The sequence below is a fragment of the Somniosus microcephalus genome, unplaced genomic scaffold, assembly GCF_052327205.1.
Source record: "Somniosus microcephalus isolate GS21.2 unplaced genomic scaffold, FLI_Smic_1.0 unresolved_chr3, whole genome shotgun sequence".
Taxonomy (NCBI): Eukaryota; Metazoa; Chordata; class Chondrichthyes; order Squaliformes; family Somniosidae; genus Somniosus; species Somniosus microcephalus.
The window spans coordinates 48276765-48301646 of record NW_028225181.1 but is presented as its reverse complement, the minus strand read 5'-3'; the positions used below and the strand labels follow the sequence as shown (position 1 = coordinate 48301646).

Here is a 24882-nt window from a genome sequence, read left to right as displayed (position 1 = left end):
ATGCAAGTATATCCCTCCTTAAATAAGGAGACCATAACTGTACGCAGTACTCCAGGTGTGGTCTCACCAATACCTTGTATTGTCAGGGCATCAGGGAGAATTTCTACCAAAGATTCTCACAAATATGCCCTGATTTCAGAAATCTGAATGACAACCAAAAACTCCCATTCCTACTGGGAGAGGAGAGAAGCTGTATAACACTGGCGGCACGCTATGTTACAGCTTGCCATGAACAGAGAGCCAACCAGTAAACTAAGAAAAGAATATATATAAACAATGCGAATGTATATTTATACACTCAGGGATATACCTGTTTATACACTGTATGAATAGAACTGCGTTTATGTGGTAAACCATAAATGTATTTTGATGCTTTGGCAACATAAGATGTAACTTATCATGCCAATAAAGCGATTTGAATTGTGAATTGAATTGTGAATTGTAGCAGGATTTCCCTGCTTTTATACACCAATCCCCTTGCAACAAAAGCCAACATTCCACTTGCCTTCCTGATTACTTGCTGTACCTGCATGCTAATGTTCTGTGTTTCACGACCTGCTGAAATCTGTTGCTATCCGCCTTATTGTTTTCTAGTTTGTCGAGTTTCGTATCATCTGCAAACTTTGAAATTGTGCCCTGTGTACCCTAGTCCAGGTCATTAATATCTATCAAAAAGTGCAGTGGTTTGACAGAATTGCCCAAAATTAAAAATGGCCCTCAGTGTTAGTGATGTTTCCTCAAAGGAGTTCACGTGGCAAGAACTTACGTAGAGCTCAAACCCAGTCTCGCAGCACACTCGGACAGCATCCTTGTAATCATACTCCGATTTCTGTGGTTGGACAATGTTATGCTTCAAGATATCAACAGGACATTGTTTGGCTGGAGGCAAAACGAACAGGAAGTTAGACTTCAATGGAGCAATAATAATATGACCATAGAATGATACAGCACAGAAAGAGGCCATTCGGGTCATCGTGCCTGTGGTAGGCCTATCCAATTAGTCCCACTCCCCCGGCTCTTTCCCCATATCCCTGCAAATTTATCCCCTTCAAGTATTTATCCAATTCCCTTTTGGAAGTTGCTGAATCTGCTCCCACTGCCCTTTTTAAGTGTCAGCTGTGGCTCAGTTGGTAGCACACTCGCCTCTGAGTCAGAAGGTTGTGGGTTCAAAGTCCCACTCCAGTGACTTGAGCACATAAAGCTCGGCTGACACTGTAGTGCTGAGGGAGTACTGCACAGTCGGAGGTGCTGTCTTTCAGATGAGACATTAAACCGAGGCCCCGTCTGCTCTCTCAGGTAAATGTAAGCGATCCCATGGCACTATTTCGAAGAAGAGCAGGGGAGTTATCTCTGGTGTCCTGGCCAATATTTATCCCTCAATCAACATAACAAATAAAAACCAGTTTATCTGGTCAATGGCCCAGAAATTCGGGTGAGTATGCGCTGGGTACTCACACGTAGACCCAACGAAAGTGCCAGTTTTGTGCATGCGCGGGAAACCGGCACTTCCGTTCCCTTGAAAGAAGGGGTTGACAGGTGGAGCTCGTGCGCTGGAGAGGCAACGCGTGCGCATCGAACTTACGGCTTTTTTGCAGGTTTCTCCGGCAGGGTAAGTCTCCAGCAGTTACACTTTTAAATAGCAGTCTCAAGGCCTGCTTTTAACAAGGTAAGTGGTGAATTAATTAAAATTAAAACATTTTTTACACTTTAAAGAAAGGTAACTTTATTTTTAGCCCCGTTAGAAAATGTAATTAGTTTTTCCAAAAATTTAAATTATTGTTTAAAATAGTTATTTCATGTAATTTATAGTTATTTTAAAAATGTGATTTGAAAAAAAATGTATTTGAAGTTTTAGTGATGTTTTCGGGCTTATAGTATTTATAGTTTTGACTGATCTTTCTGTCAAACTTATGAATGAAGCATTCCCTGCTACCATTGGCTCTCCATGGCCCACGTGATCCCAGGGGACGCATCGAACTAACTGCGCCCCTGGGATAAGAAAGCACTGCGCGCCGGCAGTTGGAGCAGGCCCAGGATCGGAATCCCACGCAAGCCCACAGCTCAACGGCCGGCACGCTAGGTAAGTGCAGGTCGGGGGCTTGCACCCGCGGGAAGCCCCCGACCTGAATTTCTGAGCCATTATCTCATTGCTGTTTGTGGGAGCTTGCTGTGCACAAATTGGCTGCCGCATTTCCCACATTACAACAGTGACTACACTCCAAAATAAAAAGTACTTCATTGGCTGTAAAGCGCTTTGAGATGTCTGGTGGTCGTGAAAGGCGCTATAAAAATGTAAGTCTTTCTTTCTTTCAGGCAGTGCATTCCAGATCATAACAACTCGCTGCGTAAAAAGATATTTCCTCATCTCCCCTCTGGTTCTTATGCCAATTGTCTTAAAGCTGTGTCTTCTGGTTACTGACCCTCCTGCCTGTGGAAAGAGTTTCTCCCTATCTACTCTATCCAAACCCCTCCTAATTTTGAATACCTCTATTAAATGCCCCTGACATGAATCTTGTCATTCATGTAGAAATGACTTATGAAATGATACTGGGTGGCCTGCTGGTGGCGCTGTCCAGGGAGAGTACAAATACTCGGGCTTGGGCCCAGCTTGCTCAGGACATTCTTTAACAGGAACGAGTGAAGGACACAACTAGATCTCCATGTTGAAAAACAGTTGATTAAAGCTTTGTTTAATACTCAGACCAAGTGCCTAGTAGTTTTCTTGCGTCAGTCCCCTTAACCTTTTAAAGAACATACAATATTAATAACAGTTGTACTCTGCTAACCACCAGCATTTGAGTAAAAGGGTAAGGACGTCTTACTGCAATTTTATAGGGCCCTGGTGAGACCACACCTGGAGTATTGGGTACAGTTTTGGTCTCCTTACCTAAGGAAGGATATATTTGCCATAGAGGGAGAGCAAAGAAGCTTCACCAGACTGGTTCCTGAGATGGGGGGATTGTCCTATGAGGACAGATTGAGTAGATTAGGCCTGTATTCTCTAGAGTTTAGACGAATGGGAGGCGATCTCATTGAAACACACAAAATTCTTACAGGGCTTCACAGGGTAGATGCAGGGAGGAGGTTTCCCCTGGCTGGAGAGTCCAGAACCAGGGGTCACAGTCTCAGAATAAGTGGTCGGCCATTTAGGACTGAGATGAGGAGAAATGTCTTCACTCAGAGGGTGGTGAATCTTTGGAATTCTCTACCCAAGAGGGCTGTGGCGGCTCAGTCGTTGAGTATATTCAAGACAGAGATCGATAGATTTTTGAATATTAAGGGAATCAAGGGATATGGGGACAGTGCAGGAAAGTGGAGATGAGGTAGAAGATCAGCCATGATCTTATTAAATGACGGAGCAGGCTCGAGGGGCCAGATGGCCGACTCCTGCTCCTATTTCTTATGTTCTTATGTTATGTTCGCTCGTCTGTTGTCAAGTGTCAGCTGTGGCTCAGTGGGTAGCATTCTCACCTTGGAGTCAGAATGGTAGTGGGTTCAAGTCCTATTCCAGAGACTTGAGCCCATAATCCAGGTCAACACTCCACTGCCAGTACTGAGGGAGCGCGACACTGTCGGAGGGGGGAGTACTGAGGGAGCATTGCACTGTCGGAGGGGGGACTGCTGAGGGAGTGCTGCACTGTCAGAGGGGGCAGTACTGAGGGAGCGCTGCACTGTCAGAGGGGGCAGTACTGAGGGAATGCTGCACCATCATAGTGGGCAGTACTGAGGGAGTGCTGCCCTGTCAGAGGGGAAGTACTGAGGGAGCGCTGCATTGTAGGAGGGGGGCAGTACTGAGGGAGCACTGCACTGTCGGAGGGGCAGTACTGAGGGAGCACTGCACTGTCGGAGGGGCAGTACTGAGGGAGCACTGCACTGTCAGAGGGGCAGTACTGAGGGAGTGCTGCACTGTCGGAAGGGCAGTACTGAGGGAGTGCTGCACTGTCAGAGCAGCAGTCCTGAGGGAGCACTGCACTGTCAGGGGGTCAGTACTGAGGGAGCACTGCACTGTTGGAGGGGCAGTACTGAGGGAGCGCTGCACTGTCAGAAGGGCAATACTGAGGAAGCACTGCACTGTCGGAGGGGCAGTACAGAGGGCGCACTGCACTGTCAGAGGGGCAGTACTGCGGGAGCGCTGAGGGTGCCATCTTTCAGAAGAGATTTTAAAACGAGGCCCCATCTGACCTCACAGGGAATTAAACGATCCCATGACCACTTTTGGAAGAAGAGCAGGGGAGTTCACCCTGGTGTGCTGGGTGATATTTATCCCTTAACCAACATCACTAAAGCAGATGATCTGTTCATTATCACATTGCTGTTTATGGGAGCTTGCTGTGCACAAGTTGGCTGCTGCCTTTCCGACATTACAACAGTGACTACACTCCACTGGCTGCAAAGCGCTTTGGGACATCCTGAGGTCGTGAAAGATGCGATATAAACACAAGTTCTTTCTTTCTTTTCATTCCCTCTCCATATGAAAATTCACACAAGTGTATCTCAGTCATGTAAGTCCTGTGATTCTACTGTGTAGCTTCCTGTCTCCATATTATAAGAAGGATATCGAGGCACTAGTCAAGGTGCACAAAAGATTTACAAGGATGAGAAGAGGTTCCAACTATCAGGGAAGACTGAACAGGCTGGGGCTCTTTTCTCTAGGAAAGTGAAGACTGAGGGGTGACCTGATAGAGGCCCTTAAAATTATGAAAGGCTTTGATAGAGTAGACATAGAGAAGATCTTTCCACTTGTGGGTGAGGCCAAAACTAGGGGCCATCAATATACGATAGTCACCAATAAATCCAATAGGGAATGCAGGGGAGACTTATTTTTTATTCGTTTATGGGATGTGGGCGTCGCTGACAAGGCCAGCATTTATTGCCCATCCCTAATTGCCCTTGAGAAGGTGGTGGTGAGCCGCCTTCTTGAACCGCGGCAGTCCGTGTGGTGCAGGTACTCCCACAGTGCTGTTAGGGAGGGAGTTCCAGGATTTTGACCCAGCGACGAAGAAGGATCGGCAATATACTTCCATGTCATGATGGTGTGTGACTTGGGGGGGAACTTGGAGGTGGTGGTGTTCCCACGCGCCTGCTGCCCTTGTCCTTCTAGGTGGAAGAGGTCGCGGGCTTGGGAGGTGCTGCTGGAGACGCTTTGGTGAGTTGTTGCAGTGCATCTTGTAGATGGTACACACTGCAGCCACGGTACGCCTGTGGTGGTGAAGGGTGTGAATGTTTAAGGTGGTGGATGGGGCGCCAATCAAGCGGGCTGCTCTGTCCTGGATGGTGCCGAGCTTCTTGAGTGTTGTTGGAGCTGCTCTCATCCAGGCAAGTGGAGAGTATTCCATCACACTCCTGACTTGTAGATGGTGGAAAGGCTTTGGGGAGTCAGGAGGTGAGACACTCGCCGCAGAATACCTAGCCTCTGACCTGCTCTTGTTGCCACAGTATTTACGTGACTGGTCCAGTTAAGTTTCTGGTCAATGGTGAACCCCTGGATGTTGATGGTGGGGGATTCGGCGATGGTAATGCCGTTGAATGTCAAGGGGTGGTGGTTCACCTCTCGCTTGTTGGAGATAGTCATTGCCTGGCACTTCTGTGGCGTGAATGTTACCTGCCCCTTATCAGCCCAAGGCTGAACGTCGTCCAGGTCTTGTTGCATGCGGGCATGGACTGCTTCATTATCTGAGGAGTTGTGAATGGCGCTGAACACTGTGCAGTCATCAGCGAACATCCCCATTTCTGACCTTACGTTGGAGGGCAGGTCATTGATGAAGCAGCTGAAGATGGTTGGGCCTAGCGCACTGCCCTGAGGAACTCCTGCAGCGATGTCCTGGGGCTGTGATGATTTGACCTTCAACCACAACAGAGAGTGGTGAGAATGTGGAACTCGCTACCACAGGGAGTGGTTGAGGTGAATAGCACAGGTGCATTTAAGACGAAGCCAGGTAAGCACATGAGGGAGAAAGGGGTGGAAGGATCTGCTGATGGGAGGGAGGAGGCTTGTGTGGAGCATGAATACCGGCACGGACCTGTTGGGCAGAATGGCCTGTTTCTGTGCTGTAAAATCAATGTAAATTCGACGTTTCTGACATATTACCTGTTGAACTGTACATTATTTTCCATCCTTTCCTCTCCCCTTGGTCATTGGTGCTGAAGGTTATTTCCACCACATTTGGCATAAGACCACTTATAACAGGTGCTTGATTTCCACAGAAAGGACCATATTCCTTCACTCCGGATGTGACCTGGAATCAGGATAACCCACATCATTAATAGAATCGTGGAACAGTACGGCACCGGAGGAGGCCATTCGGCCCATCGAGTCTGTGCCGGCTTTTTCGAGGAGCAATCCTGTTAGTCCCACTCCTCCACTCTTTCCCCAAATCCCTGCAACTTTTTCTCCTTCAAGTATTTATCCAATTCCCTTTTGAAGGCTACTGTTGAATCTGTATCCACCGCCCTATCTGGCAGTGCATCCCAAATCCTAACCACTCATTGCGTAAAAAAGTTTTTCCTTGTGTCCCCTCTGGTTCTTTTGCCAATCACCTTAAATACGAACATACATACGAACATACGAACTAGGAGCAGGAGTAGGCCACCCGGCCCTTCGAGCCTGCTCCGCCATTCAATAAGATCATGGCTGATCTGATTACTCCACATTCCCGCCTACCCCCGATAACCTTTCACCCCCTTGCTCATCAAGAATCTATCTACCGCTGCCTTAAAAATATTGAAAGACTCCGCTTCCACCGCCCTCTGAGGGAGAGAGTTCCAAAGACTCACGACCCTCTGTGAGAAAAAAATTGCTCCTCATCTCTGCCTTAAAAGGGCGACCCCTTATTTTTAAACAGTGACCCCTAGTTCTAGATTCTCCCACAGGAGGAAACATCCTCTCCACATCCACCCTGTCCAGACCCCTCGGGATCTTAAGGGGGAAATATTCAGTATCGCCCCGTTTGGGGCGCCATTATCGGCCGTGCGCAAAGTTTAGCGCCTGGCGCTAATTATCGCCTCTGACAGCAAACTTGGCTTTAAGCGCCCCTGGAGGTGATTGGAGCGCTAAATCAGGCACTTCACACCTGTCTTAAGGCGCAAAGGCCGAGCAGCAAGGCGCTACCTCAGAGTGCTGGCGAAGCAAGGAAGGGAAAATCAAAATGAACCTGCAAAGTGCTGCTCAGTACTTAAAACTCCTTCACACAGCATTGAATCTCTCCAGAAGTCTCTCTCTGACTCTCTCAGAATGCGTGGTGCAAAAATGTCACCGACAAAAAATGGCAGGAAGCGGTCGCCTTTAAATAGCGTTCCCCTAGTCCCTTCTGACAGCGTAACGCTCCTCTCAACCTGTCGTTGCTAGCGGCAGGCGGTAAGGCAGGGGGCGCCACTCAATATCCGGTCCGGGGCGCTACCGGGGCGTTGCGCACTCGACTGACGTCACGATCCGCCAGCGCAGGAGATCGTGGCGGTAGTGTTTAGCGCCACCGCAAAATGTCTAGTTAATTTCGCGAGCGGCGCAAACATCACCGCGCACGGGCGCTAGTTGCTTTGCGCCCCATTAGCGCCCTCTTAAGGCGCTAATGGGAGGTGCAAACAACTGAATTTTTCCCCTATATGTTTCAATCAAGTCACCTCTTACTCTTCTAAACTCCAGCGGATACAAGCCTAGCCTGTCCTACCTTTCCTCATAAGACGACCTGCCCATTCCCGGTATTAGTCTAGTAAACCTTCTCTGAACTGTGTCCTCTGGTTATCGGCCCTTCAGCCATTGGAAACAGTTTCTCTTTATTTACTCTGTCTGAACCCTTCATGATTTTAAACACCTCGATCAAACCGCCTTTTACTGCTCCAAGGAGAACAACCCCAGCTTCTCCAGTCTCTCCACGGAACTGTAATCCCACACCCCCGGAACCATCATTCTTGTAATTCGCTGGTGTCTATTTATTTCCTTCCAATCCCCTTGAATCATGGGCCGCCCTGCGGTATGGATGCCAATGGGTAGCTATTTGACTTAGGCGGCAGCGCAAAGCTGCATGCTCACTTTCCACTGGCGTCAACAGAGTGGAATGTCGGGCTGGGCATACAGGAGGCCCTGGCAATAGACTAGGTGGTGAGGGAGTGGGGGGGTGGTGGCTGCGGGTGGTGGGCCTCCCGCAGTGAGTCCTTGCATGCTATTTGACTCTGGGATGCATGACCTGCAGATTCACGGAAACCAATACCGGGCGGGGTGTAAAACGGGCACCTGATTCGCTATCACCCCCCTCTCACGCTATTGCCCCGCAATCGATCTCGCACCCTACGATTCCCCAGGCATTTGGTTCCAGCCCCTCCTTGTGAGGCAGCTGAGGGACTAATTGCCCCGGTGGGGGGGAGGAATCAAGAACGAGGGAGGCATTGAAATTAGAGCCGGGTGGTTCAGGAGGGGAAACCAGGCAGCACTTTTCCCACACAGAGGGTGGCGGACATCTGGGCCTCTCTCTCCCTGACCAAAGGCTGTGGATGCTGGGGGGCAATTGGAGCTTTCAAGGCTGAGATCTCTAGATTGTTGTTGGGTAAGGGTTCCAAGGGATATGGGGCAAAGGCGGGTAAATGGAGTTCAGGTACAGATCAGCCATGATCTGATTGAAAGGTGGAGCAGGTGTGAGGGGGGCTGAATGGGCCTACTCCTGTTGCTATGTAACAGGCTCTAAAGGGGCTGAGTGGGCCCACTCCTGTTGCCATGTTAACAGGCCCGAGGGGGGCTGAATGGGCCTACTCCTGTTGCTATGTAACAGGCTATAAAGGGGCTGAGTGGGCCTACTCCTGTTCCTACGGTAACAGTCTTGAGGAGAGCTGAATGAGCCTACTCCTCTTCCTATGGTAACAGGCCTGAGGGGGATGAAAGGGCCTATTCCTGTTCCTATGGTAACAGGCCTGAGGGGGCTGAAAGGGCCTACTCCTGTTCCTTTGGTAACAGGCTCAAGGGGCTGAATAGGCCTAGTCCTGTACCTATGTTAAGAGGCCTGAGGGGGATGAAAGGGCCTACTCCTGTTCCTATGGCAACAGGCATGAGGGGGCTGAAAGGGCCTACTCCTGTTCCTATGTTAACAGGCTCGGGGGGGGCTGAATGGGCCTACTCCTGTTCCAGATTAACAGGCTCGAGGGCGGCTGAATGGGCCTACTCCTGTTGCAGATTAACAGGCTCAAGGGCGGCTGAATGGGCCTACTCCTGTTCCTATGTTAGCAGGCACGAGGGGCTGAATGGGCCTACTCCTGTTCCTATGTTAACAGGCCTGAGGGGGCTGAATGAGCCTACTCCTGTTCCTATGGTAACAGGCCTGAGGGGGCTGAAAGGGCCTACTCCTGTTCCTATGTTAACAGGCTCGAGGGGGGCTGAATGGGCCTACTCCTGTTCCTATATTAACAGGCTCGAGGGCAGCTGAATGGGCCTACTCCTGTTCCTACGTTAACAGGCACGAGGGGCTGAATGGACCTACACCTGTTCCTATGTTAACAGGCCTGAGGGGGCTGAATGAGCCTACTCCTGTTCCTATGTTAACAGGGTTGAGGGGGGTTGAATGGGCCTACTCCTGTTCCTATGTTAACAGGGTCGAGGGGGGTTGAATGGGCCTACTCCTCTTCCTATGTTAACAGGCCGAAGGGCTGAATGGGCCTACTCCTGTTTCCAAGACACTTGCTGTAGGGATGATTGGAACATTATCATGGACCTGACGCTTTTAATGATGGCCGTACCTTTAAGACATCGGATGTGCAACCGGTTGAAGGGTCCCCTTCTACGTCGAATACATCCACGAATTTGAGGATCAACTCAAACCCTTGCTCGATCTGGATTCTGTAGTGGCAATTGGAATTCTCCGCATAGGCCTCGGGATAGTTGGGGCTGGTGATGATGCCCTTGAACTTAGTGAGCACTTCTCCACTACATTGCACTGGGAAAGGAAAACATGGGATGGACATTCAAACACAAGCAAAATACAGCGGGTGCTGGAAATCTGAAGTAAAAACAGAAAATGCTGGAAATACTCAGCAGGTCAGGCAGCATCTGTGGAGAGAGAAACCGAGTTAACGTTTCAGGTCGATGACATTACAGTCCCACAGTGAAACTTTGCTCAGGGCCCCTTCTAACTTAAGGGCGATATTGGATCTGATGACCACTGTGCATCCTGTTGGGTTTCTATACGACATTGTCGTATATCGGGGCTAGGGCCCCAGCTATTCACAATATACATTAATGATCTAGATGAGGGAACTAGATGTAATATCTGCTAGTTTGCAGACGACACAAAGCTGGGTGGGCGTGTGTGCTGTGAGGAGGATGCAGAGAAACTCCAGTATGATTTGGACAGGTTGGGTGATTGGGGAGATGCATGGCAGATGCAGTATAATGTGGATAAATGCGAGGTTATCCACTTTGTTGGCAAAAACAGGAAGGCAGATTATTATCTGAATGGCAATAGATTGGGAAAAGGGGAAGTGCAACGAGGCCTGGGTGTCCTTGTGCACCAGTCGCTGAAGGTAAGCAGCGGGTGCAGCAGGCGGTTAAGAAGGCAAATGGTATGTTGGCCTTCATAGCGAGAGGATTCGAGTGCAGGAGCAAGGATGTCTTGCTACAGTTGTACAGGGCCTTGGTGAGACCACACCTTGAGTATTGTGTGCAGTTTTGGTCGCCGTATCTGAGGAAGGATGTTCTTGCCAAGGAAGGAGTGCAGCGAAGATTCACCAGACTGATACCTGGGATGGCAGGAATGACATATGAAGAGAGATTGGGTCGATTAGGCTTATATTCGCTAGAGTTTAGAAGAATGAGAGGGGATCTCATTGAAACTTATAAAATTCTAACAGGACTAGACAGACTAGATACAGGAAGGATGTTCCCGATGGGGAGAGTCCAGAACCAGGGGTCACAGTCTAAGGATAAGGGGTAAGCCATTTAGGACTGAGATGAGAAGGAATTTCTTCACCCAGAGAGTGGTGAACCTGTGGAATTCTCTACCACAGAAGGCAGTTGAGCCCAACTCATTAAATATATTCAAGAAGGAGTTAGATATATTTATTAAGGCTAAAGGGATCAAGGGATATGGGGAGAAGGCAGGGACAGGGTACTGAATTTGGATGATTAGCCATGATCGCATTGAATGGCGGAGCAGGCTCGAGGGGGCCGAATGGCCTACTCCTGCTCCTATCTTCTATGTTTCTATGTTTCTATATCCCTATTGCTCATATATGGGATATTATAGGATATTGTCATATGTCCCTGTTGCCCTTATGTGGGAGTATTATAATGCCTTATATGCAGCATATATGAGATTTAGCCACTGATTAAACTCACGTACCAGTGACTCCTTCAGGAGCTCGCAAGTACATAGTCTTGACTGCTTACGCTACCCTCGCCATTCCTTCATCGTCGCTGGGTCAAAATCCTGGAACTCCCACCTAAACAGCACTGTGGGAGTACCTTCACCACACGGACTGTAGCGGTTCAAGAAGGCAGCTCACCACCACCTTCACAAGGGCAATTAGGGATGGGCAATAAATGCTGGCCTTGCCAGAGACTCCCACCGCCCATGAACAAATCAAAAGAAAAGCCTGACTCGATCTATAAGCCCCAAAGGAGCCACAGTGTCTGTATCCTTTATATCTAATATATGGTGGGGGAGCTCTCCCCAGCGTCCTGGGCCAATATTTATCCTTCAATCAACATCACCAAAAAAAGGTCATCGACCTGAAATGTTAACTCTGTTTCTCTCCACACGGATGCAGCCTGACCTGCTGAGTATTTCCAGCATTTCTGTTTTTAATCGCTAAAAAGCAGCTGAACTGCTGATTAATCACATTGCTGTTTGTGGGAGCTGTCCGTGCACAGTTTGGCTGCCGTGTTTCCTACATAACAGAAAGAAGGGCTTGCATTTACATAGCGCCTTTCACGACCTCAGGAAGCGCTCTACAGCCAATGAAGCACTTTTTGAAGCGTAGTCACTGCTGTAATGTAGGTAAAGCCAATTTGTGCACAGCAAGCTCCCACAAACAGCAATGACCAGATGTTTTAGTGATGTTGGTTGAGGGATAAATATCGGCCAGGGCTCTGGGGAGAACTCGCCCTGCTCTTCTTCGAAATAGTGGCCGTGGGATCTTTTACGTCCACCTGAGAGGGCAGACGGGGCCTTGGTTTAGCGTCTCATCCTAAGGACGGCACCTCCGACAGTGCAGCACTCCCTCAGCATCGCACTGGAGTGTCAGCCTTGGTTAATGTGCTCAAATCTCTGGAATGGGACTTGAACCCACAACCTTCTGACTCAGGGGTGAGTGTGCTACCCACTGATCCACGGCTAATACTATAACAGTGACTGCAGTTTAAAAAGTACTTCATTGGCTGTAAAGCGCATTGGGATGTCCTGAGGTTGTGAAAGACGCTATCGAAAAGCAAGTTTACATTTTCTATTTAAGTGAAGATACTTAAAGGGAAAGGTCAATGAATGGAAAGCACGATATTTTACCTCCACAGATTCTTTGGTTTTCTTGCAGGAAGTAGCCTGGGCGACAGGAGCAGTAAAAGCCTCCAATGAAGTTGCTGCAGAAATGGCTACAAGGATCCGATTCCTCACATTCATTGACATCTACAATGAAAGGGAGATATTGGCGTTCTGAGCTGACTTCTTCACTCACACTTTGACTCACTTGTGCCCCTGGTGGTGGGGGCTGGTATTGGTCAAACTCCCACAGTCCCCGGGCTGCCCTCAGCTATCTTGGCCCAGGGGATGTGGAGAGCAGAGAGGTGAGGTTTAACCTGGTGTTCGGTGTCACACACACAAACACGCAAACACACAGTCACTCACACAAACACACACGCAGTCACACAAACACAGGGTCACACAAACACACAGTCACACAAACACACAGGCACACAAACACGCACACAGTCACACAAAAACACAGTCACACACACAAACACGCACAGTCACACAAACACACAGTCACACACACAAACACGCACAGTCACACAAACACAGGGTCACACAAACAAACACGCACACAGTAACACAAACACAGGGTGACATAAACACACAGTCACACAAACACACAGTCACACACACAAACACAGGGTCACACAAACACACAGTCACACACACAAACACAGGGTCACACAAACACACAGTCACACAAACACAGGGTCACACAAACACACAGGCACACAAACACGCACACAGTCACACAAAAACACAGTCACACACACAAACACGCACAGTCACACAAACACAGGGTCACACAAACAAACACGCACACAGTAACACAAACACAGGGTGACATAAACACACAGTCACACAAACACACAGTCACACACACAAACACAGGGTCACACAAACACACAGTCACACAAACACAGGGTCACACAAACACACAGGCACACAAACACGCACACAGTCACACAAAAACACAGTCACACACACAAACACGCACAGTCACACAAACACAGGGTCACACAAACAAACACGCACACAGTAACACAAACACAGGGTGACATAAACACACAGTCACACAAACACACAGTCACACACACAAACACAGGGTCACACAAACACACAGTCACACAAACACAGGGTCACACAAACACACAGTCACACAAACATGCACACAGTCACACAAATACACAGTCACACACAAACACGCACAGTCAGACAAACACAGGGTCACACAAACACACAGTCACACACACAAACACGCACACAGTGACACACACAAACACACAGTCACACACACAAACACACAGTCACACACACAAACACACAGTCACACACACACACACACAGTCACACAAATACACAGTCACACACACAAACACGCACAGTCACACAAACACAGGGTCACACGAACACAGTCACACACACAAACATGCACACAGAATCACACACAAACGCACAGTCACACAGACAAACACGCACAGAGACACACACACACAAACACACAGTCACACACACACACAGAGTCACACAAACACACAGTCACACACACAAACATGCACAGAGATACACACACAAACACACAGTCACACAAACTCACACAGAGTCACACAAACACAGAGTCACACACACAGTCACACAAACAGTCACACAGTCACACACAAACACAGTCACACACAAACACAGTCACACAAACACGGACATAGTCACACACAGTCACACAAACACACACACAGTCACACAAACACAAACACAGTCACACGCACACACAGTCACACACAAACACAGTCACACAAACATGCACACAGTCACACACACACAAACGTAGTCACACAAACACAGTCACACACTCAAACATAGTCACACAAACACAAAGTCACACACACAGTCACACAATCACACAGACACACACAAAGTCACACAAACACACGGACATGCACATAGACACACACACAAACACATAGACACACACACAGTCATACAAACACACAGTCAGGCAAACACACACAGAGTCACATACAGTCACACACAGTCACCCACAGACACACACAGACACACAGTCGCAGTCACACACACAAACACACAGTCACACAAACACAGTCACACACAATCACATACACACACACACACAGACAGAACATAGAATCTTACAGCACAGATGGTGGCCTATCAGCCCATTGTGCCTGTGCCTATACACTTTGAAAGAGCTCTCCAAATAATCCCACTCCCCCCTGCTCTTTCCCCATAGCCCTGCAATTTTTTCCATTTCAAGCATTCATCCAATTCCCTTTTGAAAGTTACTATTAAATCTGCTTCCACCGCCCTTTCAGGCGGTGCATTCCAGATCACATGGCATAAATTACAATTCAATATTTCACTCAGTCCAGCCGGCAAATCTCCACTCTATAAGGCCTAGCGTTACATTAGGTTGTGGCTTGAACAACTGGGCCATAGAAGGAATTAAATGTATTTTGTGTGGATACAAATCCATTACTTAGAAAGCAGAGAAGTTATGTTAAACTTGTATAGAACCTTGGATAGACCACACTCGGAGCACTGTGCACAGTTCTGGTCTCCTTATACTTTAGTTAGACCACACTCAGAGCACTGTGCACAGTTCTGGTCTCCTTATACTTTAGTTATACCACACTTGTAGCACTGTGCACAGTTCTGGTCTCCATACACCTTCGTTAGACCACACTTGGAGCACTGTGCACAGTTCTGGTCTCCATATATCTTGGTTAGACCACACTTGGAGCACTGTGCACTGTTCTAGTCTCCATACACCTTGGTTAGACCACACTTGGAGCACTGTGCACAGTTCTAGTCTCCATACACCTTGGTTAGACCACATTTGGAGCACTGCGCACAGTTCTAGTCTCCATATACCTTGGTTAGACCACACTTGGAGCACTGTGCACAATTCTGGTCTCCATATACCTTGGTTAGACCACACTTGGAGCACTGTGCACAGTTCTGCTCTCCATATACCTTGGTTAGACCACACTTGGAGTACTGTGCACAGTTCTGGTCTCCATACACCTTGGTTAGACCACACTTGGAGCACTGTGCAGTGTTCGAGTCTCCATATACCTCGGTTATACCACACTTGGAGCACTGCGCACAGTTCTGGTCTCCGTACACCTTGGTTAGACCACAATTGGTGTACTGTGCACAGTTCTAGTCTCCATATACCTTGGTTAGACCACACTTATGGCACTGTGCACAGTTCTGGTCTCCATATACTTTGGTTAGGCCACACTTGGTGAACTATGTACAGTTCTGATCTCCATATACCTTGGTTAGACCACAATTGGAGCACTGTGCACAGTTCTGGTCTCCATATACCTTGGTTAGACCACACTTGTAGCACTGTGCACAGTTCTGGTCTCCATACACCTTGGTTAGACCACACTTGGAGCACTGTGCACTGTTCTGGTCTCCATATACCTTGGTTAGACCACACTTGGAGCACTGTGCACAGTTCTGGTCTCCATACACCTTGGTTAGACCACACTTGGAGCACTGTGCACAGTTTTGGTCTCCATATTAGAAAAATTATATAGAGGCACTGAAGGTGCAAAAAAAGATTCACAAGGATGATACCAGAACTGAGCAGTTTTAACTATCAGGAAAATCTGAAATGGCTGGGTCTTTTTAACCTGGAATAGAAAAAGCTGCGGGGTGACCTGATAGATGTCTTTAAGATGATGAAGTGGTTGGATAGAATCATAGAATGGTTACAGCACAGAAGGAGGCCATTCAGCCCATCGCACCATGCCAGCTCTCTGCAAGAGCACTTCAGCTAGTCCCACGCCCCCGCCCTTTCTCCGTAGCCCTGTAATTTCTTTTTGTTCAAGTACTTATCTAATTCTTTTAAAAGCCACGACTCAATCTGCCTCCACCACCCTTTCAGGCAGTGCATTCCAGATCCTAACCACTCGCTGAGTAAAAAAGTTTTTCCTCATGTCCTCTTTGGATATTCTGCCAATGACCTTAAATCTGTGTCCTCTCGTTGTCGACCCTTCCGCCAAATGGAAACAGTTTCCTTCTATCTACTCTGTCTAGACCTCTCATGATTTTGAACACCTCTATCAAATTTCCTCTCAGTTTTCTCTGCTCTAAGAAGAACAACCCCAACTTCTCCAGTCTATCCACATAACTGAAGTCCCTCATCCCTGGAAACATTCTCATAATCTTTTCTGCACTCTCGCTAAAGCCTTCACATCCTTCCTAAAGTGCAGTGCCCAGAATGGGACACAATACTCCAGTTGTGACTGAACCAATGTTTTATAAAAGTTCATCAGAACTTCCTTGCTTTTGTACTCTATACTTCTATTTATGAAGCTCAGGATCCTGTATGCTTTTTTAAGCACTTTCTCAACCAGTCCTGCCACCTTTAACGATTTGTGCACATATAGAGTCATAGAGTCATAGAGTTATACAGCACAGAAAGAGGCCCTTCGGCCCATCGTGTCCACGCTGGCCATCAAGTCCTATCTATTCTAATCCCATTTTCCAGCACTGGGTCTGTAGCCTTGTATGCTATGGCATTTCAAGTGCTCATCCAGGTGCTTCTTGAATGTTGTGAGGGTTCCTGCCTCTACCACCCTTTCAGGCAGTGAGTTCCAGATTCCAACCACCCTCTGGGTGAAAAAGTTTTTCCTCAAATCCCCTCTAAACCTCCTGCCCCTTACCTTGAATCTATGCCCCCTGGTTATTGAAACCTCTACTAAGGGGAAAAGTTCCTTTCTATCTACCCTATCTATGCCCCTCATAATTTTGTACCCCCAGGTCTCTCTGTTAATGCACCCCCTTTTGAATTGTACCCTTTGGTTTATATTGCCTTGCGTCATTCGTCCTACCAGAATGTATCACTTTGCACTTTTCTGCGTTAAATTTCATCTGCCACTTGTCTGCCCATTCCACCAGCCTGTCTATGCCCTCTTGAAGTCTATCCCTATCCTCCTCACTGTTCACTATACTTCCAAGTTTTGTGTCATCCGGAAAATGTTGAAATAGTGCTCTGTGACATGAATCTTGTTATTCATGTGGAAATGACTTATGAAATAATACTGGGTGGCCTGCTGGTGGCGCTGTCCAGGGAGAGTATAAATACTCGGGCACGGGCCCAGCTTGCGCAGGACATTCTTAACAGGAACTAGTGAAGGACACAACTAGACCTCCATGTTGAAAAACAGTTGATTAAAGCTTTGTTTAATGCTTAGACCAAGTGCCTAGTAGTTTTCTTACAACACCCTGTACACCTAAGTCCAAATCATTAATACATCAAGAAAAGCAGCGGTCCTAGTACCAACCCCTGGGGAACACCACTGTGTACCTTCCTCCAGTCCGAAAAACAACTGTTCACCGCCACTCTCTGTTTCCTGTCACTTAGTCAATTTCGTATCCATGCTGCCACTGTCCCGTTTATTCCATGGGCCTAACCTTTGCTGGCAAGCCTGTTATGTGGCACTTTATCAAACGCCTTTTGGAAGTCCATGTACACCACATCAACCGCATTGCCCTCATCAACCCTCTCTGTTACCTCATATTAGGGTAGACATAGAGAAGATGTTTCTACTCGTGGGGTGAGTCCCGAACCCGCGGCCATAAATATAAGATAGTCACTAATAAATCCAATGGGGAATTCAGGCAAAAACCGCTTTACCCAGAGAGTGGTGGGAATGTGGAACCCGCTACCACATGGCGTGGTTGAGGTGAATAGTATAGTTGCCTCGTTCATCGCATTTAAGGGGAAGCTGTATAAATACATGAGGAAGAAGGGAATAGAAGGCTATGCTGATGGAGTGAGATGAAGTAGGTATGGGAGGAGGCTCGTGTGGGACATAAACACTGGCACGGACCAGTTGTGCTGATTGATCTCTTTCTGTGCTGTACATTCTATGTAATTCTTACCGACTGCTGTGTAATAGGCAGAAAATCCAGTATAGCGTTCTTCATTAGAGAAATCGGACTTAAACGTCACTCTCATCCAGTTTCCGGAGGTGTAGTATTCCTGGGGAAATTGGAATCCTTTCCCCTCTCTGCTCCAGGTGCCACAGATTGGTGGGTACAGGGCTTCATCAGAAAAGATCTGGGAGGAAAGGACAGTGCGCCAGGGGGGAAAGGACAGTGCGAAATGTCAGATATGTCAGCTGTGAAACCCGCCATAAACAGAGGTCCCCAATCAATGGGAGAGTCCTAGATAGATAGATAGAGAGACAGACAGACACAGAGAGATAGATAGGCAGACAGAGAGAGAAATAGATAGAGAGACAGACAGACAGAGAGAAATAGATAGACAGACAGATAGACAGACAGACAGATAGAGATAGAGAAACAGACAGACAGACAGAGAAATAGATAGACAGACAGACAGATAGAGATAGAGAAACAGACAGACAGACAGAGAAATAGATAGACAGACACGGAGAGTGAAAGATAGACAGACAGACAGATACAGAGAGTGAAAGATAGACAGACAGACACAGAGAGATAGAGAAACAGACAGACAGACAGACAGAGAGAAATAGATAGACAGACAGACAGATAGAGATAGAGAAACAGACAGACAGAGAAATAGATAGACAGACAGACAGATACAGAGAGTGAAAGATAGACAGACAGACACAGAGAGACAGATAGAGATAGAGAAACAGACAGACAGACAGAGAAATAGATAGACAGACAGACAGATACAGAGAGTGAAAGATAGACAGACAGACACAGAGAGATAGAGAAACAGACAGACAGAGAGAAATAGATAGACAGACAGACAGATAGAGATAGAGAAACAGACAGACAGAGAGAAATAGATAGACACAGACAGATAGAGATAGAGAAACAGACAGACAGACAGAGAAATAGATAGACAGACAGATACAGAGAGTGAAAGATAGACAGACAGACACAGAGAGATAGAGAAACAGACAGACAGACAGACAGAGAGAAATAGATAGATAGACAGATGATAGATAGATAGAGATAGAGAGACAGATAGACAGATAGATAGATAGATAGATAATTGGATAGATAGATATAGATAATTAGATAGATAGATAGATAGTAGATAGATAATTAGATAGATAGATAATTGGATAGATAGATATAGATAATTAGTTGGATAGATAGATAGTAGATAGATAATTAGATAGATAGATAATTGGATAGATATATAGATAATTAGATAGATAGATAGATAATTGGATAGATAGAGAGATAGATAGTTAGATAGATAGATAATTAGATAGATAGATAATTGGATAGATATATAGATAATTAGATAGATAGATAGATAGATAATTGGATAGATAGATAGATAGATTGATAGATAGATAGATAATTAGATAGAGCGATAGATAGATAGAAATGCTAGATAAAAATTCTGAAGTGGATAGATCATTGTTATGTGGATCTACTGACTTATATCAGAAGTGAAGACATGTAGCAGAGTTAAATAGGAGACATAGAAACATAGACACATACAAATAAGCTACATCATCATAAGTAAAAAAGGGTGACACTTAAATACTTTCACATCATACATACTCGGATTGAGCGCCCAGAAACTGCTTACCTGCACATTATCGTAGGCACAGTCAGGAGATGACTCTATATCAATGTGGGTAAAGGAGAATTTAATACCATAACCTCTGGAGACTTCGATCTCCCAGCTCTGTAACACATCGTTGGGATAGCCCTGGGGGTATTCGGGAGATGCAAACTGGCCTTGCAAACCCCCCAGAGAGATGGTACAAGACGCTGGTGGCAGGAGAAGGAAAAACAAGGCCAACCTAAAGGACCAGAGAGGGAGACACACACACAAAGTGATTGCATTGAGGGAATGGGATATACACCGACTTTCTCCGTGGGCTCTATTGGCCATTAGCTAACTTCCTGTCCAATACACAACCAAGATTGTGTATTGGATTTACAGCACAGAAACATGCCGGTGTTTAGGCTCCACACGAGCCTCCTCCCACCCCTCTTCATCTCACCCCGACAGCATATCCTTCTATTCCTTCCTCCCTCATGTGCTTATCTAGCTGCCCATTAAATGAGTGCATGCTATTTGCTTCAACCACTCCCTGCGGTAGCGAGTTCCACATTCTCACCACTCTCTGCAAAAAGAGATTTCTCCTGACTTCTTTATTGGATTTATTAGTGACTCTCTTATATTTATGGCCCCTAGTTCTGGTCTCCCCCACAAGTGGAAACTTCTACACTATCGAACCCCTTCATAATTTTGAAGACCTCAGTAAGGTCATCAATAAGCCTTCTGTTTTCCAGAGAAAAGAGCCCCAGCCTGTTCAGTCTTTCCTGATATTGACAACCCCTCAGTTCTGGTAATATCTTTGTCCATCTTATTTGCACCTTCTCCAGTGTTTCTACATCCTCTTTGTAATATGGAGGCCAGAACCTTGCACAGTACTCTAAGTGTGGTCTAACCAAGGTACACGGAGACCAGAACTGTGCACAGTACTGTAAGTGTGGTCTAGCCAAGATATATGGAGACTAGAACTGCGCAGTGCTCCAAGTGTGAACTACCAAGGTATATGGAGACTAGAAGTGTGCACAATATTCCAAGTGTGGTCGAACCAAGGTATATGGAGACTAGAACTGTGTACAGTGCTCCAAGTGTGAACTAACCAAGGTATATGGAAACCAAAACTGTGCACAGTGCTCCAAGTGTGGTCTAACCAAGGTATATGGAGACTACAACTGTGCGCAGTGCTCCAAGTGTGGTCTAACCAAGGTATATGGAGACTAGAACTGTGCGCAGTGCTCCAAGTGTGGTCTAACCAAGGTATATGGAGACTAGAACTGTGCGCAGTGCTCCAAGTGTGGTCTAACCAAGGTATATGGAGACTAGAACTGTGCGCAGTGCTCCAAGTGTGGTCTAACCAAGGTATATGGAGACCAGAACTGTGCACAGTGCTCCAAGTGTGGTCTAACCAAGGTATATGGAGACTAGAACTGTGCGCAGTGCGCCAAGTGTGGTCTAACCAAGGTATATGGAGACCAGAACTGTGCGCAGTGCTCCAAGTGTGGTCTAACCAAGGTATATGGAGACTAGAACTGTGCGCAGTGCTCCAAGTGTGGTCTAACCAAGGTATATGGAGACCAGAACTGTGCGCAGTGCTCCAAGTGTGGTCTAACCAAGGTATATGGAGACTAGAACTGTGCCCAGTGCTCCAAGTGTGGTCTAACCAAGGTATATGGAGACCAGAACTGTGCGCAGTGCTCCAAGTGTGGTCTAACCAAGGTATATGGAGACCAGAACTGTGCGCAGTGCTCCAAGTGTGGTCTAACCAAGGTATATGGAGACTAGAACTGTGCGCAGTGCTCCAAGTGCGGTCTAACCAAGATATATGGGGGGCTAAATTCAGTTGATTTGAACCTCCCATTAGCGCCCTAAGAGGGCGCAAATCAATTAGCACCTGGGCGCGGCGCCGCTAACCCCTCCCGCAAAATTCAGCGGGAGGTTAGCGGCGCTGCTAACAGTAAGCGCCGCCGGCGATGACATCATCGCCGTGCGCAGCGCCCCTCTCGCGCCCCGGCTGCAACATTGGGTGGTGTCCCCCGACTAACTGCCGCATGCTATGTCCAACGGGGTCAGGGGGGCCTATTTGCAGCCGGGGCGGTGCTAGTTATAGGGGAGGTGTTGGGCGGCCATTTTTGTTGCTGGACGCCTGCCAGCTCCTGCCCCCGTTGCCGTCCCCGGCCACTGTGAAGCACCCCCGCGGGGTGCTGGCTGCTCTCCGTGAGCCCGGCACTTCTCCTGAGTGCCGGGCTCTTTTGTCAGCACTCCAGATCCCCGGTGGTACAGCTGGGCCCCGGGTCGCGCTGCACAACGTCCCACACATTTAAGAAGGGGAGGAAGGCCTGCAGTACCGCAGCGCGATGTGCGGCAGAGCGTGGCCTGCAGCACGTAGCGCTGTAATATTCCCTCGCAGTGCCCCAAGAGGGAGGCGGGGTACTACCATTCAGGGGACAGTACTGAGGGAGCGCCGCACTGTCGGAGGGGCAGTACTGAGGGAGCGCTGTACAGTTGGAGGGGCTGTACTGAGAGAGCGCTGCACTGTCGGAGGGGCAGCACAGAGGGAGTGCTGAACAGTTGGAGGGGCAGTACTGAGGGATCGCTGCACTGTGGGAGAGGCTGTGCTGAGGGAGCGCTGCCCTGTCGGAGGGGCAGTACTGAGGGAGTGCTGCACTGTCACAAGGGCAGTACTGAGGGAGTGCTGCACTGTCGGAGGGTCAGTACTGAGGTAGCGCCGCTCTGTCAGAGGGGCAGTACTGAGGGAGCGCTGCACTGTCGGAGGGTCAGTACTGAGGGAGTGCTGCACTGTCGGAGGGGCAGTACTGAGGGAGCGCTGCACTGTCGGAGAGGCAGTACTGAGGGAGCGCTGCACTGTCGGAGGGGCAGTATTGAGGGAGCACTGCACTGTCAGAGGGGCAGTACTGAGGGAGCGCTGCACTGTCGGAGGGTCAGTACTGAGGGAGCGCTGCACTGTCGGAGGGGCAGTACTGAGGGAGCGCTGCACTGTCGGAGAGGCAGTACTGAGGGAGCGCTGCACTGTCGGAGGGGCAGTATTGAGGGAGCACTGCACTGTCGGAGGGGCAGTACTGAGGGAGTGCTGCACTGTTGGAGGGGCAGTACTGAGGAAGTGCTGCACTGTTGAAGGGGCAGTACTGAGGGAGCGCTGCACTGTCGGAGGGGCAGTACTGAGGGAGCGCTGCACTGTCGGAGGGGCAGTACTGAGGGAGCACTGCACCATCGGAGGGGCAGTACTGAGGGAGCGCTGCACTGTCGGAGGGGCAGTACTGAGGGAGCGCGGCACTGTCGGAGGGGCAGTACTGAGGGAGCGCTGCACTGTAGGAGGGGCAGTACTGAGGGAGCGCTGCACTGTCGGAGGGGCAGTACTGAGGGAGCGCTGCACTGTCGGAGGGGCAGTACTGAGGGAGCGCTGCACTGTTGGAGGGGCAGTACTGAGGGAGCGCTGCACTGTCAGAGGGGCAGTACTGAGGGAGCGCTGCACTGTCGAAGGTGCAGTACTGAGGGAGCACTGCACTGTCGGAGGGGCAGTACTGAGGGAGCACTGCACTGTTGGAGGGGCAGTACTGAGGGAGCGCTGCACTGTCAGAGGGGCAGTACTGAGGGAGCGCTGTACTGTCGGAGGGGCAGTACTGAGGGAGTGCTGCACTGTCAGAGGGGCAGTACTGAGGGAGCACTGCACTGTCGGAGAGGCAGCACTGAGGAAGTGCTGCACTGTTGGAGGTACCATCTTTCGGATGAGATATTAAACCGAGGCCCTGGCTGCCTCCTCAGCTGGACCTAAAAAGTGATACTGCTATTTCGAAGGACAACAGGGGAGTTCTCCAAGTTGTCCTACATAAGAACATAATAGGAGCAGGAGCAGGCCATTCGGCCCATCAAGCCTGCTCCTCTATTCATTAAGGTCATAGCTGGTCTTCTACCTCAATTCCACCTTTCTGCATTATCCCCATATCCCTTGAGCCCCTTAGTCCTGGGGCTAATATTCATCCCTCAAACAACATCACTAAAAATACAGATTATCTGGTCATTTATCACATTGCTATGTGTGGGAGCTTTCTGTGCATAAATTGACTGCCGCGTTTTCCACATTACAACAGTGACTACACTTTAAATGTATTTAATTGGCTGTAAAACGCTTTGGGACATCCTGAGTTTCTGAAAGGTGCTATAGTACTTTCTTTCTATTTATTTCTTACTTACCACATTTCCATTGGATTTTCGCAACTCTCAATAGCACGGGAGTCTCGGAGACTGTTCCTTCCTCGAAGTGAAACCACATTAATTGATTTGCTTTGATGGTTTCAACACTCTTGACTGTTGTTTTTCTGGGATCTAAGGTTGTTTGGCAGCCTCCCCTCACTTGCTGCGTAGATGCACACATCATTGCCCCATAGCCATTGGATCAAACCTCAGCCATCTGGCCCAGCTCTCAAAGGCAAAGGGTTCCGCCTATTCTCATTGTAACCTTGTCCTTCACAGCAAGGTTTGTGGGGTGGCGGAGGGGGTGGTTGTGGGGATTAAACCCCAGCCTCTGTACTTGGGCCCTAGCTTCTTCCTGGTGGATTTATTTCCAGGGGTGCTTTTAGCTACGAGAGAGATTAAAAATTAACAGAGCGCCCCCAGTCAGTAAACAGAGCACTTTGTGTCAGCAAACACGGCTCGCATTAAACCCCAACCTCGTGATTTCCAGGATTGAAATGTCATCAGAGTACTGAAAGGAGCTGGCGAACTGCTCATTTCAATAACAAAAAAGCATTTGGTGAGAGTGACAGAGAGATTGAGAGAGAGAGAGAGAGAGAGATACATACATAGACACAGATAGATAGACAGAGAGAGAGAGAGATAGATAGACAGAGAGAAATAAGCAAAAGGAAAAATACC

At 48.2% G+C, this 24882-nt stretch overlaps 1 protein-coding gene across 1 annotated transcript in view; it reads right to left on the bottom strand.

The window, feature by feature from the left end:
• LOC147091412 (complement C1s subcomponent-like) overlaps positions 1-24553 on the bottom strand; it is a 47653-nt gene extending 23100 nt beyond the window's left edge. The window contains exons 1-7 of the mRNA XM_085976769.1: positions 24202-24553; positions 20020-20236; positions 18360-18537; positions 12480-12599; positions 9718-9914; positions 6089-6236; positions 767-879 (exon numbers count right to left, since the gene is read on the bottom strand). Of these exons, the coding sequence (XP_085832895.1) occupies positions 767-879; positions 6089-6236; positions 9718-9914; positions 12480-12599; positions 18360-18537; positions 20020-20236; positions 24202-24212 (984 nt within the window). The 5' untranslated portion in view covers positions 24213-24553. The remainder of the gene's footprint in view (positions 1-766; positions 880-6088; positions 6237-9717; positions 9915-12479; positions 12600-18359; positions 18538-20019; positions 20237-24201) is intronic.
• Positions 24554-24882: the final 329 nt, after the last annotated feature.